Source organism: Vidua chalybeata, chromosome 3 (genome assembly GCF_026979565.1).
Source record: "Vidua chalybeata isolate OUT-0048 chromosome 3, bVidCha1 merged haplotype, whole genome shotgun sequence".
Taxonomy (NCBI): domain Eukaryota; kingdom Metazoa; phylum Chordata; class Aves; order Passeriformes; family Viduidae; genus Vidua; species Vidua chalybeata.
The window spans coordinates 53,300,802-53,317,296 of NC_071532.1; the positions used below are offsets into that span (position 1 = coordinate 53,300,802).

At 40.4% G+C, this 16,495-nt stretch overlaps 1 protein-coding gene across 3 annotated transcripts in view; it reads right to left on the reverse strand.

Moving 5' to 3' along the window:
* The window catches only part of ARID1B (AT-rich interaction domain 1B), a 326,328-nt gene that overhangs the window by 85,353 nt on the left and 224,480 nt on the right, over nt 1–16,495 (reverse strand). For all 3 annotated transcript variants that reach the window (XM_053937249.1, XM_053937248.1, XM_053937250.1), the window contains exon 5: nt 13,035–13,278. In XM_053937249.1, the coding sequence (XP_053793224.1) occupies nt 13,035–13,278 (244 nt within the window). The remainder of the gene's footprint in view (nt 1–13,034; nt 13,279–16,495) is intronic.

The window sequence follows — 16,495 nt, forward strand, 5'->3', positions numbered from 1 at the left end:
AGGCTGAAGGAAAGGCAGAAGTTACAGATCTTGTGGGTCATCTTCAGGAAAATTCCCAATCTAATTTAGGAAATGAGAGCTACGACTGGATAAATGACTTGATTGATTAATCACAAAGTAAGTAATATTAGTCAATACAAAAGATGATCAAAATACTACCTAAGAAACCCTTGGGACCACCTTTTGGCTTGGAGTATTAAAAATGCAAACATTTATGTACATGGATCAAAACCAGGCCTTTTATAACTGAAAAGCTATAGGTTATCAAGTAGACATAGGAGGAAAAAAGGAAGGAAAAATCTGACCATATCTGTTGACCTAAAATGGTTATAGCCTACAAACAGCTGTAACTAACCATGTCATGTGGCACTCAAAGAAACAAATTGATCACTAGGATAAATTAGGGGGATTGTTTACAGTAGAGGTAAGACAACAACATCACTGCTGATTTGTCACTGGTGGGCCTTCACAGGGACAAACCCAGAAAGCCTAATACAAACTAGAATGGGAACCAGCTACCAGCATGAAATGACAGGAGGCTGAAAGTGTGAGTATTATTTGCATGACAAAAACTAGAGCCGGAATTTTGTAACTTCTTTCTAAGAATATATTTGAGGCTAAATATCAGGGAGGAAAAAGAGCATGATGATGTTTAGGAGGATAATCAAACCATTAATTGAACTTGAAACAACTTTGTTTTAGGAATAATGAGGTCCTGAAAATCTAGTGATTAGGATGAAATCTGATGAAATAATAGGATAATAATCACACAATGTTACAATAAAGGCTCACAGACCAGAAGAGACATTCCGGGTCTCGGATCCCTACATCAGAATTGGAAGAACATATGTAGGCTTCTATATAGGAGTGTTTCAAATGAGCTTTTCAGGAAATTGGAAGTGAGGTGCAAATGACCTCAAAGGAAAGAAATTTTCTATGGGTAGCATAAAGGGAAACTGGTCATGTGTTTTGTGTTACCTCTTTCATCTTATAAAGCCTATGACCCCTTAAGAAAAAATATTATTTTCTTGCTTAATTTATGCATTGTAGCCAAGCTTCCTGTTGTATCAACAGTATTTTTAAAATTACTTATTCATTCAAGTAAAAAGCAAGGGTTGTCTGCATATCCTCTCTAATTAAGACGTGCAAAATACTAAAACCTTCCTCCTATCTATGCAGTATCGGAGTGCAGATGTTTTAAAAGGCCTGAGACATGAGGACCCTTTCAGATACAGCAGCTCTGGCTGTGCTGGGATATGCAGAGTCAAACAGACTCAGACCAAGCCTTCTGGCTCAGCACCACACTGCAGCTAATAACCCCTTACAATGATGGTAATCCACTGCAGCCTGCTTACCAAGACAATTTCCGCCATGCTTTTGGTGGCTGGCTGAGAGGCTCACTGAAGGCAGGACTGCAAGAAGCTGATTTGTTCCACTGCAGCAACAAAAAAGCTTCTGTACAAGCTTCTGAACAAGGAGCTTATCAACTTATGCCAGATTTATGGATGCTCTGCATCACAAAGTGTTATCAAGACTGTTGTCAGGCCTAACCTTGATTTTCCGTATTACCTCTTAAAACAAGTGTATCATGTTTCAAAGACACAAGATTCCCTAACATATGTGAGTATCACAATCCATGTAAAATCAACAAAAAGCAAAAATCCCCACTTTGCTTTTCATGAAAGTGTAAAATTCTCAGACTACCAACACTTGAAAGTTACACTCTCACCTTCTTTTTCCTATCTATGTCACATTCGCCATATCAAGAATGGGGTTGTGGGCGAGTTTCAAAGAAATCACTGTAACTTAAGTGCTAAATTGCTCTCAAATCTCCATTGAAAATGCAACAATGAGCAAAGGGGCCTAGAGAACCCTAGCTCTGACTTTCCTCCGCACAAATGCAAAAGCATAAACATCTTAATTTCATGAGTAGAAGGTACTTGTTTGACATGATATAACATTTAATTCAAAGGAAAGTTGACACTGATGGGATGAGGTAACTACTCAATATTTTGTTTCATCCTCATTACTCAGCGTGTAGTCCCAAGGTATTACTTATGGAACACCATCCAAATGTCACCCTTACTACAGAATAATTCATTATATTATGGACTTAAAAAAAAAAAAGAATTAAGTAGCTGAAACTGGGGTCTGTCAAATTAGACATCCAAGATTTATTCCCAGATTGTGGAACTTCTGAGTAAGGTATAAAGAGTGCAACAAATACTCAGGAGTATGAAGTGAAATAATTGTTAGTACTGCCTGAGCTGACAACAGTCTTGGTGGCACGGGGCAGGAAAGAAAATATATTGCTCTCCAAGGCCAAAGCTCTTTTTGCTCTGGAGGCGAAGGGAGAGCAGCAACAGACACTGCCAAGCAGGTCTGTTTCATCCATGCCCCATCCAGAAGTCACCTCTGTGTTTAGACCAAAGTGAAGCACTTTCTCCTGAGATTTTGGAAATAAGCCCAAAGCAAGCTGTCAGTTGGAATCTTCAGAAGCATGCGACTCACCCAAATAATGAGTGGCTTTCCAGTAGGTCACAGCAAGCACCTGTCGACCTGAGGACTATTTCTTTGCAACAAATTCCAAAATTCTGCTGCAAACCAGGAAGGCAGTAGAGCTCCTCAAAATTAAGGATGCATCACTGAATTACTTGTATAAGCGAAGGCATAAATCAGTCTAAATCTAGGAATCACTGCTTCTCTATCCTCAGTAACACCTACCCCAAACCTGTAATTTCACTTGCAGTTATGAGAAATTTCATTTGGGGGAATCAAATTCTTTCTGCTTTCACCTCTGCCTAACTCTGCATCCATTTAATGCATTATTTCCATTAAGCTCAGGAGAGTTTCCAGCCAAGGATATTTCTGCTGGAGGCCAGTCCAGAATGGTGCAGCCCAGGATAGCAACCAGTTAAATCTTTTCTAATCCCCACATTCAGAAACGGTGGCTCACAGTGGCTGGCATGCAGGAACTGAATAGAGCAGGCAAGCTCATATTTCTCTCACCAGGCCAAATTAATAAAAACAAAACCTTATTTCTCCTTCTCGTTTTCCTATTCTTCCTGTTCCCCAATATTTTTCCTCTTTCAAAAACCATTTTTTTTTTTTTTGTTTGAGAAGCCTAATGTTTGGCTGCCTTCTGAAGAAATGGGCACAGTGACAGATGAAAGGCCGTATTCATCGCCTAATTCAGAATAGGGAAAAACCGACTGCTGTGCATTTAAGATTCTAACAACCTTGCAATTTTGTAGAGCCGTTTTCCCCAACCCATTCTTTTGAAGAAATCTGCTTTTATTCTGTTAATAACTAACCACAGTTGCAGCAGCATGGATCCGATTAGCAGTTCTTACGCTACAAAGGGGGTTGGGGGGGAGGCTGTGAACAGGGTTGCCAATTTGTCCACCTGGGTCCCCAGAAGAAAGATTAGATGAGGTGCTTGCTTCTTTCTTCCCCACTCGCTTGCTGCTCTGCACTAGACAGACCTCTTCAAAGCTCAGCCACTGATTTAATTTCTTTTTTTCCCCTCTAAAGTCTCGTTTAACCACCCCTCCACATGTTTTGCACTCTGTCGCTGCGGCCCTCCAAAGTGATGGCGTGAATTGGGATGAGAGGGGTTGGGAGTGGCTGCGGCCACAGCTTGCCAGCAGTTTTTCTCACACCTTTACAGGGCCTCTGAATTGCTTTTAGATTTTGAAAATTGTATTTTTTTAAATTTTTGAAAAACATGCCTATGTTCTTTAGGGAATGATCCAGACCCAATAGGCATACTGTGGTTTTTCACTCTGTCCTTTTAGTCCTTCCATAAAAATGGTAGTTTTGCTTGCATTTGGACTGAAGTAGAAGATTGTTAAGGGTTGCATGGATTTAGTAATCTATAATTACTTAGGACACATCATTACATGTTTGTAGTAATTATGTGTAATGCAAAAAGCATATACTTCAGCTAGAGGAAAACCATTCTCAAATTTTTTATAAATTGTAAATTAAACAGAATATAAAACTGCAATTGATGCAAGTGCTAAATATCTAAAAGCTCCTAACAAAGGAGAGGGTAGTATTTCTTTCTTATTTTTGGCTCATTTCTTCCTTCCAGGAATGAAACCTACCCTGCCACACACATGAAACTTAAAACCTCAGAATTCTATTTAAGGATTTAAACCAAGTTCCAAAAGGAAGAATTTTTCATTATCAGTGCTCATTCTGTAGACTGTATAACTAGGAGGAGATTTTTTTTCTCTAAGCTGCTCCTTATTGTACCACCTGCATTCAAGAGCCTAAGAAGCACAATAGATGTAGCAAACATACATTTCTAAAATTTGCTACCTTATAAAAACCTTAACTTCCAACTTCAACATTGCCGAATTTTAACCAAACCACATATCAATTTTCATTTATGATATCTGTGAAAAAATGCATTTATGATATAGTGTGAAAAAATGCAAGATACAAAAGAAAGGGTGAATGTGATGTGAAATTGCTGTTTCTTATCCGTATTTCTTTTCCCTTGATCGAGGTAAGTTCAAGAATTTCTCAGAATCAGGCAGCATTAACTTGGATGACCATCAGCAATGGAGTTTGAGTTCTCCCTGTTCCTCCCAGTTCTCTCAAGTCCAGCAAGCAGGGAAATTGGAGCAGTGCTATGTGGCAACGAACTATTCAGCTAGTCCTACCTGCTGCTCTTCATACTAGATCACTGTCTCTGATTAAAGAGCATTTTAGTAGCAAAATGTATGTGCTCTCACTAATACTACCCTCAAAAGGAACAAGCCCTCAGCTAATCTAGTTTTTCTTATTCTGTTATATGGCATATTACACAGCCCTGGTCTCAGCAATTCTCAGGGATGAGGGAGAAAAGGGCAAGTTGAATGCATAAAGGATTAAAGCACGTTGAGGCAAACCTGTTTCCAAAACCCATTTGGTGGGTCTGATCTCCCTAGAAGACAAGATCTCTCATGCCATATTTCATCTTGCCCGACAACGATAAGCTCCAAAGACCAGTGCGGAAGCGAAGCAATTCCTCATGTATTTTTAATCAACCGAGAACTTTCATCTGGCGAGCTCCCTCCTCCGCAAGGTCACACACACCACGTGCGGCCACGTGCCTCTCATGCAGTTTGCAAACACCAACTACTATGTCAGCTTCTGTTTGGAAGGGGGAGTATTAACATTAGCAACTCCTGGTTATATCATTTATAAACATGCAGATGTGGATTATTAAAGATTAATGCATTTTGGGATTGGTGTCGGCATTCCGTTTGTCTCACGCCGAAACCAATTCTGTTCTTCATTAGTCAACGACAACCCGCATCACCCTGTTGTGGAAGAGAAATCAAAGGTGCAAGCGTGAACTGAGAATAAGTGATGAAACTGATTACTAAGAAACTTAACGGCTGTAATCAATCAACACATCACAATAATTTGGGTCCACTGTTATCTGAAGATGGGGAAAAAACAGAAAAGCTTGCCGATGGAGTGAATTGTTCTTTTGTGTTTGCTTTCTAAAAACTCACTTTGCAATTTGACTTCCGTATCTACCCACAGAGCGATGCTGTCAAAGGGCTGTTCAAATCTTTCAAGTCGCAGTTGAAGCTGCATGAATTTTGTCTCTAAGGAAGAGAAAGGATATCTCTCTTTTCATTAATTTTTAAAAAAATTATTATCTGGAGGTAGTGAAAATGTTCTTCTTTTGAGGCACAGAATTAATTCAAGCCATATTTGCAATTGCTCAGACTCCTTCTTCTAAGGAGGGACACACCACGTATCTGTCTAGTCAAGTCTGACACTAACTATGAAGCATGAAGGCCACTTTAAATATCTCTCACGGCAGTGATACATAGTCCACTGAAAAAGTGAAAACTGCAGCAGCCTATCCCATCACAGAAATCAAATACCTTATGACATTTATGCTCTATTTTATCTAGGTATAACAACCACCTGTCAACAACAACAACAAAAACACACTGATGGAGATGTGAGAGACTTTTCCCATTTGCTCATTAATCACTGCTTAGTATTGCAAGGGACAAGAGAATGAGAGACAACCTTTTAATTGATGATAGAACGCAAATTAATGCCCTATTTGCCAACACCAATAAAGAGAGACAATCCATATTTGTGTAGCCAAATAATGACAGAATTAAAACTCCCAAACATACAAAATCAAACCCACACCACTTTAAATTTCTTGACAAAAACATGAGTGGGTTGAGACAAAAAGTTATAAAGAAATAAATAGGTTAATGATCAAATGTAAACAATAACTGTCCAAGGATGGCCTTAGAACATGCAGCTAAAACTAATAACAATCATACCTGTCAAATCTTGGCCGCTGTGGTTAAGTATATTTGAATTTTGTTACATGAAGCACAGCACATGCATAATTATGCAAATATGTTAATTGGATTTCAACAGCCTTCATACTCTAGATGGATTTGTACCAGCAGGGTGCTACCAGTGACTCACAGAGCTACAAGAAGTGGCCTGTGTATGTGTGCTGCCACCGTGTCCACAGCAGCAGATGCCCCGCCATGCGGGCTGCTCAGCCATTGCCAGGATGGTGGAAACAGGCCTGGCAGGAACCAGCAAAGAGGACAAACCAGATATGGGGCAGAGTACAGCTATGGGGATGTGAATACCACTGATCTGGCCATCTGTGGCAGGGTGCTGGACAACTCTCAGTGGTGGATCCTTCAAGGTTTTCAGTCTATAGGGGAGAAATGTTTGGCACTGGCTTAAGACAGCAATTAAACACTAAAACTGCAATGTGTGAAATATAAAGGTATTAAAGATATTACCAGATCTTAAGCAAGTGAAACCACTTAAAACTAAACCCCATAAACTACCCATAAAAAATAACCACCCAGGGCATGCCTTTTTTTGGTGATTTACTGTTTTTCTATCTGATACTTAACTCTGGGCCAATAAAAACCAGCAGGTTGATGCCTGTGGAAAATGAAACCCTCTGTCATCATGAAAACTGAACAGAGGAACTTGAACAGCGTGTCTCTGTCTCTTTTCATCTCCTGCACCTGTTCTGGAAAGACCACCTCTGCAGAGAAGGACACCTCCCTGATCTCTGGCAACATTGCAAGTATGACAGGAGTTTTTATAGTACCTTTTGTAGCACAGGCTTTCCTCACAAAACCTGATGAGACTATTTAGTTATTTCATGAAGTCTTGAGACAACAGATTATTCATCAGTTCTGACCTGGGCTGAATACTAATAGGTATCACAAGCTAGATGCTCCCTGTGCTAGAAGCAATGCCTTGAGCTAGAGTGCTTTACAATTTGCTTATTTTTTCATCCTTTGAAAATACAGAAATGCTCTAAATGTTGTACAAACCATTCAAAAGAAAGGATTTTAAACTACTACTATGTGAAACATTCACATATTTAATTTATAAGCATTCTAGATTTGCAAAACTGCTGATTAGATGTTTTGTGCACTAGAAGTGATTAAGAACATAGCTACGTCAATGGCATTTTGTGTTTTGGCTTTTTTCTGGTCTGGATGCCAATGAACAGCATGCATCTTCCTTGCAACAAGCTGTTGCAAGATTTTTGCCTCCGGAGAAGCCAAGGGAGAAACATTGATAGATGTGTTAAAACAATCTTTCTAGACAGGGGATCATATCCATTTTACAAGTATATAATCTCCTCTTGTTTTGCAATTACTTTAGGGTATTTTAAACTTCAACAAAAAGCATAGTATTACAAATTAATAGATTCATACATTTGTTTGGGTTGGAAGGGATCTTAAAGTTTGTCTGGTTCCAACCCTCCTCCCCCCGTCATAGGCAGGGACACCTTCCACTAGACCAGGTTGCTCAAAGCCTCATCCAACCTGGCCTGGAACACTTCTAGGGATGGGGCATTGACAGATTCTCTGGGCAACCTGTTCCAGTGCCTCACTACTCTTACAGTGACTAACTTCTTCCCAATATCTAATTTAAACCTCCTTTCAGTTTAAAGCTATTCCCCCTTGACCTATTACTCATGTCCTTTTAAACAGTTCCTCTCCAGCCTTCCTGTAAGCCACCTGTAAGTGCTGGAAGGCTGCCTGCCATAAGGTTTCCCCAGAGGCATCTCTTCTTCAGGCTGAAAAACCTCAGTTTTCTCAAGCTGTCTTCTAGAAGAGGTGCTCCAGCTCTCTCATCACCTTTGTGGCGCTTCCCTGGACCTGCTCCAACTTAGGTTCTGCTTGTGTTGGGGACCCCAGAGCTGGATGCAGAACTTCAGGGGGGATCTCACCAGAGAGGGGCAGGATCCCCTCCCTCACCCTGCTGGCCACACTGGTTTTGATACAGAAGGTTGGCTTTCTGGGCTGCAGGTGCACATTGCTGGGTCTTGCTGAGCTTCTCCACCAACACCCCCGAGTCCTTCTCCTCAGGGCTGTTCTCAATCCATTCTCTGCCCAGTCTGCATCTGTTGGGATTGCCCTGACCCAAGTGCCGGACCTTGCACTTGGCCTTGTTGACTTTCATGAGGCTCACACAGTCCCACCTCTGAAGTCTGCCCAGGTCCCTCTGGATGCCCTTCTCTCTGTGTGACAACTGCACTGCACGGCTTTGTGTCACTGGCAAACTCGCTGGGGGTGCACTCGATCCCACTGTCCATGTCACCCACAAAGACAGTGCTTATCACTTTCATATGGTAGTCTTCTCTCCCTCAAATATATTTAAAAGAGGTCCATGCCATATAATATACAAATAGTGGTGATTCACAGGGTAAGTATGTAGAATAGCTCAATCCCAAGGAAAACATTTTTCCAAATTATTTTTTTAAAACAAGATCTACAGTAAAATTATTGTTTTGCTGTAGTATCTTCTGGAAATTGGTTCAACTGGTACGCTTCTCTTTCATAAGGCATGAAAGAAAGCATCACTCCTTTTCAGATTCTTGCAGCACAATGTCCCTTTAGACTATGATAGACTACGGTTCATGTTTTTCTTCTTGCAGCATTTTAGCCATACACATTGACTAAACATGCACACCAAGACAAGATTTCCTGTTACTGTTCCATCTGGGTATCCCATTTCCCTCTTGCTCCTCTTTTTTGCCTGGAGTGCTGGCTGTAATGCTGTAATTCTGATGGATCTTGGAATTCAAGCCAGCTAGCTAATCAATACAGGTGTGAAAGACCTCCAGGTTTGCAGAGTAGAGTTTAACACTGAATGGATTACATCCATTGGTTCACATAATTATCATGATTAAAATTTGGGGTATTTTTAATGAGAAGATGCTGACTAGTTAGCAAAAATTAAGAAGCCCAGCAATAACATCCTAAAACAGAGTATCCACAAATGGATTTTTTCCAGAAATTGTAACTTCATCTGTACCCAAGTTCCTCAGTGAAAGAAGACAACAACTAATAAAAACAACAATGTAGCTGATGCTTAACAGAGTGAAAATAAACTTGTTTTTTCAGAAAGTACATGCTATATCTTAAAAGCACAAGTCAAAATACTGATCTATACAAGTGAAGTCAAAATACTGATCCATGTGAAAAAAACCCCACGTATTTCTAAAGGCAGCATTTGCTACTCATTATTAGCATAGCATGGCCTTCTCTTCTATGTAGATAAAAATTGCTGTAGGCGTTTAAAAATAATAGAATCTATTAACTTGTACAAAATCTGCTTGTCCATCATGGGTTAAGGGATTCCTGGCCTATCAGCAATCTTTCTCAGAACTCTTAATATTAAAAAACTTTTGCTGTTTACACCACAAGGGAGAAAGAGCTGACAAAAGCCTTTGGCCAGTGAGATCAAAATTGGGGTTGGGGGGGAGAAAGGGGAGCTTGGCTTATTTACATTTTTGCTTTGTTAGTAAACTGGAATTGTTAGAGCAGGAGGGAAAGGGAAAAAAAAAAAAGAGAAAAGTGAAATTAACAGCCACTAAATCTTCTGCAACAGCAGTGCATTTTAATATATGCTGCATCAGCTTCCACTAATGGTGTAGGGTTGAATAAGGCACAGTTCAAGACCCAAAGCAGTGCGGGGCATCACATCTCGTTTCTGGAAGAATATGTACCCTAAATATAAAGACGGCTACAAAATAAAGAGATCAGGATTTCTGGCAAAACAGAATAATGATCTACTTAATAGGAAATCTTAATGTCATTTTGAATCAGTAGAAATCATAGGATTTCAGCCCTGTAATGAACATACATCTGAACAAGAAGTCTTCTGATTTTGAGAGAAAACTACCTTTTTGAACAAAATCCATTCAAGTTGTGTTTTCTGCTCTCAGGAGTTAATCTCCCTGGTCTATTCTGGCAATGTGAATGGAAACAAAGGCTGTATATGCATGTGCCACTTAACACACAAAATATCCATCCAGTATTTCAGAGAGCACAGGAAGGAAATGCCCACTGAGCTAGGGACGTGCCAATGTCAGTGCTGCCTGTGCCAGGCTGTTCCTGTGAAATTCGTGGCGTGTAGCAGAAAGCAATGCAGGGTGGCAGGATTGCAGAGGGGTGCGGAGATAGCTTAAACAGGCAGTGGAAGAGCATCAGCCATTTGGGAGGTTTAATTTTGGCTGTTTGTTTGCCCTTTTGATGTTAAATTAGTTTTCAATTTTGTTGTAAGGAAGGAGCCATTGGGAAAAGGATGCTTCTCTTCCAGTAAACCCTGGGAAAGCAACACCTTTATTTTAACAGTCTTCCCACCAAGAACCCCCTGCAACATTTTGGCTTTCCCTAGCCATAGCTATCAGCAACACAACAGCTGCTCATTTTACAATGACTTGCTGGAGAGAGAATGATTGAAAGAGCCAATCTATGTCACATTGAGAAACTGTGGCACAACATCGCAGGAGGTAATAGGAGAGGAATGAGGTCAGAACAAACAAGGGTAGGGTGAGCACGGAGAAGAAAATAACAGAGAACAAAATTACTAAAGGCAAGGTGCTGTACTACACAATTTGTGTTTAAAAACGTCTACAACCTGACTGCTGCAAACAGCCACAGAAATGCAAACAAGCTCTGTGTTACTTTTTCTTAGGATCTCATGAATGCAGCTGATGATAAAAGCTACCAAAGTCCTTGTAATGAAGAACAATGGTGCGAACATACTTAGGTGAAAGCACAGTCTAATTCATACGGCTTGAAAGCCCCAGCACCCAGCAGCATCCCTCTATCACAAGGCTTTAAATAGCAGCCTTGCTCCTGCTTTTTGTAGCTCGAGAAACAGCAGCAGCAGCAGCAGCAGCAGCAGCAGCAGCAGTGATGCTACTGCAGCTGCCTGGCTGCCCTCTGGAGAGCGCTGCCTTAGCTCACGCCTGGGAGTTCACCTTTAGCAAGAGCTGCAGAGACCAGAAGCTTGTCTATGACAGGGAAACAGTGCAGGGTGATTTTGATTTAGCACCATTCATAAAAATCGTTCCCGAGAAAGAATTGCTTTTGTGTTGCTGCAGCAGACCAGAAAACCACCGTGCAAAATGGTGGCACAGTTTGTATGTAGAGACAATGCTTTTCACTAGGTGAGTTATAAAATGAGCTTTTGGGGCTCATATGAAACGATGAAGTGACTCTGACCCTGACCTCTGAGTCCATATCCCTTCTATTTTTACCCCATAGGGTCAGGTGGTTTCATAAAAGTTATTACTCTCCCCCTACACACTTACGCTCATCCTTACATATCATGCCTACAATAAACCTATTTTCAGCATCACAACATCTTTTCCCTATTCAGCAATCAGGCTGCTAAAATGCCAATCCATTTACTCACCTGAATCTGACTGTGGCAAAATGTTACCTTTCCAGCCAGGTGGACTATCTGGCTTCACTCAACAACAGAGATGGATTTCTATACCAAATACTGGGAACTACCTTGGAAATACAAAGCTACCACACTGCATACAATGCAAATCCTCTGTCCCCACTATTCCTGATCCACCTGAGCGTGTGTTGCCAGTCAGAGTGGCTGGAGAGGGAATAAATAACTGCAGGGCATGCACACAGCATCAGGGCTCAACATGCTCAGGCCACATTTAGTACTAAACATTCCTGTGTACACCGAGCTTACTTCCCTCTGCTTATCTATTTTAAACCTCTGCAGACAAACGGGCAGGAACATTTTACACAGATACCTTTCTATCAAATACCAAAACACATTCTACTCTCTGAATTTTAACCAGCATTTGGTTTACAGTAACACTCAAATCACCTAACAAAAAGGCACTTCTGCTTTTGTTTCTTTTAACTGAGGTCTGTTTATTATTTTGTGGTTTTGTCAGCAACTGATGTTATCCCTAGGGTAATGTCAGCACTCTCCTACTCCTAGGAATTCCCCTAGTATTCAAAATGTCAGAAGATAATAAAAAAACTTGAGCATCAGAAAGAGAATAAACTCACCTGAAATACTAAATACAAATTGCTGCCTGACCCTCTGGAGTAAGTAACATGCCAGATGGGTGGGGATAAGGTAAGAACTGAAATTAATGTATGCCATTTTTTTCTTCTGGGTATCTTAACAGATTTCCACAAATTTCTGAAAACACATAACGGTGTGTCATATTCTGAATCTCTAGTAACTTGTTAATATTTGCAAATATTAAATATCTCATACAGTATTCTGTATTCATGTCCAAAATTACATTGCCACAATACAGAGTTGGAAAATCTCTGCCTCATCCTGCAGGTCTGTAACGACCATTCAAGCTCAAGAGCCAAACCCAACAAAAATAAACAGTTAGAACAAAAAAAGGACTGTAAATAATCGAGAGAAGCATGTGAAAAATGACACACAAACCAAATACAAAAACTACAATTAAGTATTCACATTGGTTGGTGATAAAGACATTTATCAAACACCTATGTGGAGTCAAGTTCAGAATTTTGAGCATTCTGAAGGCTTGGCAGCTGAAGTTTAGATTGAATTTATTCCTGCTCTAAGTGTGCATTTTTTCAGAAACGCCCTGAAAATGCAGGATTCTCAGAAAATAAATTAGTTCAGAATATGGGAGTACTTATTTATGTATTTAATAAACCTACCAATTAGTTTAATTTTGTTTGTTAGAACAAACTTACCTGGAATACTCGCTGGAGAAATGGGACCAGATCTCGACTGGTTGCTTCCAACGGGTGAGCCTACAGGGGAAGGTGATGGGCCCCCAGGGATGCCAGAGAGATGTGGAGAAGCATGAGGGGAAAACGGAGACTGTGCAGGGTTGCTCTGCTCCCCTTGGCTGCTCGTGGAGCCTGACGCGCTAACAGCTGAGCTGAGGGTTGCTTCAGTTCCAGTCGGCAAGTCGTCAATGGATCCAGATAAATCCTGAGGAAAAAGGAAAAATGAACATAAGTGCTTGCATGAATACTCAGGCCACAGGACTCAAGAGCTGGCATGGCAATAGATCCATTTGTTTACTTATTGCATCAGATAACTGAGAGGTTGTCTTTAACATTTAACATGTAGTTACATGATGGCAGAAAACAAGGATAGTATGCACAATTCTCTGCTTAATCTCTAATTCTTTTGAGAAAAAGAGCAAGCAAGGGCAACAAATGAATTGGAACCAAATTCATTCAGCATTGAATTTAACCTTTTCCATCTGGATTAAGCTTTCAAAATTAATCCCACAAATTCTGCCTGAGCATACCAAAACTAATGAAAATGATACATCAGTTTCACTTTCACACAGTATTTAATTTTGGGGTTTGCTACCATTACAGTCACAGCTTATACACTCCACTCTAAAGCAGTACAATGAGAGAAGAAGAGTGTAATATATGCAGCCCTATAACACTCCCTTGCAGCTCCTTCACCTTTGCAACAAGGAGATGAGAAGAGGCCCTGCCCTCAGCAGCAGCACTGGATCCACTGGCCACCAAGGAACAAGGACTGTTGCTTCTCCACTCTCACCAAATACCAATGTACAGCTCACAGCTTCTCTTCAAATTCATCTGAATACACTGCTAAACAGTTACTCCATTTCAGCTCATAACTGCTGCATTTTCAATGAGAAATTTCCTCTGTAGGTCACAGCACATTTGAATTCTAACTATGAACCGCTGGATATATTCCCTCAAGCTGTAACACAGGAGTTATACTGGTCTTTGATTCTGTGGGAGTAATTAGGGGTTTTAAATAATTTTAAGATCAGATATGAAAAACCAAGAATGCTGTGACAAAGCAAGCACATGTTTCCCAACTGTCAGAAAAAATGTTGGCAGCTACTGGCAGGTCATGAGGAGCATGTTACTATTTCTATTAGCAAATTAAAGCTCAAAAAAGTGGCACAGATCTACCTCACATATAGATCAGGTCATTAAATGACCCCTGAGACTTGAAATAACTGGGATGACAGGGTGCATTACTTTGACTGATCCTGACTTATTTGTTTGGCTCATGCAAGTGGCTGCAGCACAGACAGCAGGACCCCTTGTATGAATAGCACAAGAAGAACTGGGTTATGCCTGAGCAAAGAGCTCAGAAGTGAAGACTCAGTGCTGCCTAATTTTCATAACGAAAAACGAAGTTTTTTAGAATTCACGGAACACAGACGGAACTCACATGGTGTACTTAGAGCCCTGCCTTCCAAGGCACAGGAAGAGGAGGATTAACAGTTTAAGCACTGCTAACACTCACTAGAAGCCACGTAGAATGCCACATGTTATTCCTCCTTGTGGGTAAGGGCAGTGAATACAAACCACCTGACCTAGCTCTCTGCAGGGCATCTTGCGTATTTCCAAGGAGTTCCCACAAATACTTCAAGAACAACTCTCACTACAGTTAAATTTTGCTTTTTCTGACAAGCATGAAATTGTACCCAAATGCCATTAGGCAGATGAAAAGAAAAATTAGGGCTAAAACTTCAGTCTACATGTAGATGCTGCATTCACCCAAGAATAGGCTTCCAAATCCGTACAAATGGAAATTTAATTATGAAGTGGGCAATAAACTATTTTCATTGGGGTTTTTTGGAACTATCAACTGTAGAAAATGTAAACAAGAAATAACAGTGCTTGGTACTGCATAGATCAACACTAGATATTTTTCACAGTAGAATGTATTTGGCAAACAGGTAAGCAATTACTGTTTTTCCATACATAATATGGTATTCTTCTAAATGGAATCAAATCACTGCTGTCGTCATGTGTAACAAATGCTGCAGGAAGTGCTGATAAAACAAATGCTGTTGAAAAGCATATAATAAACCTCTGAAAACTGAATGTTGCAGAATAGAGCCTATTCTAAAGGAATATAAATTCTGTCTAAAAAACAGATAGGCACACAACTGACATAAAACATAGAAAGCATACAGGTTTACGCTTAGAATAATAAAGATTTTAAAAGGGTGTGTGGAGTAAAGCTTTCATTTGTATTGCCAAACCAAAGTACTTGAAAAAAACAAATTTGCCAGGATAATGGAAAAGCCATGAAGAAATTAGCACTATCCTTGATGAAATTATCTGCTGTTCACAGGCTAAGGCAAAACTTCAGGATGGGACTGAAGTTCACTTTTCCCATCAGGTCACAGAGATTTCTCCAGCCTTCCACAAGAGCAGAACAATTGGTGAGTCTCAGGCATCTTCTCGAGTGCCTGCTTTCCAGGAATTTCTTCAACCACCTGATGAAACTCCTTCTCCAAGGTGGAAAAGGAAGAGAAAAGCTTGCATGGCACCAGCCTATTTAAATTGTCAAGCCATGCCACCACCCTCAAGCAGTGCAGGCTGAGTGCCTGAGTGCCTGGCAAGCACAACACACCCGCAGGGCCTTGCACTCCCCAGGTGGGATTTTCTCCCAGGAATGGGGAACTTCACAAACAGTGTATTTGCTCAGGATGCAATAACAGCGTTCACTCATCCGACACATGAAGAAAACCAAGAAAGAGGTTGATCTCAGGATGTCACAAAGGATTGCTAGCTATCTATAAGTCTGGGCTGTGCAACACAATTTCCTACATTGTCTTCAAGTGGGCTAAAATAAGAAACATCAGCTGTTCTGTACAGGGTGGTTTGGGTTTTTAAATTTGTTTGGGGGGGATGTGAGTTGTGTGTTTTGATTTTGTTTTTCTTTTCTGTCAACATACACTTCGAGGCCTTACCTAGTTTTCTAATGTGGAAAGCCTGAGCAGGCAAGCAACTGGGAAACTTACAGCAAACAGAGGCTTTAGAAACACTTCTCTTCACTAAAAAAGCTAATTGGGTAATTAAAGAGAAGGAGAAGAAAGACTTTATGTGAAGCACCTGCACAGAAAGAGCAGAAGTCGACTTTCTTTTATCTCATTTTAAAGAACAGTAGTGAAGTTGTGCAAATTCCACACCACAAACATTTATTTATGTATAAAACAGTATACACATACACATTATATATGTCAATTACATGGATACACTTGCATTTACTTAGCATATCTACATGTACAGCTATTAGCAAGCCTGCTAATAGGAGAAATTCACAGAAGTTTAAGCATACAGCCTAGTTAACAAAGAAGCTCTGTAACTAATACTCCTCTAGAGGACAATTTAGTCAGCAGGGCACCAAGTCTATT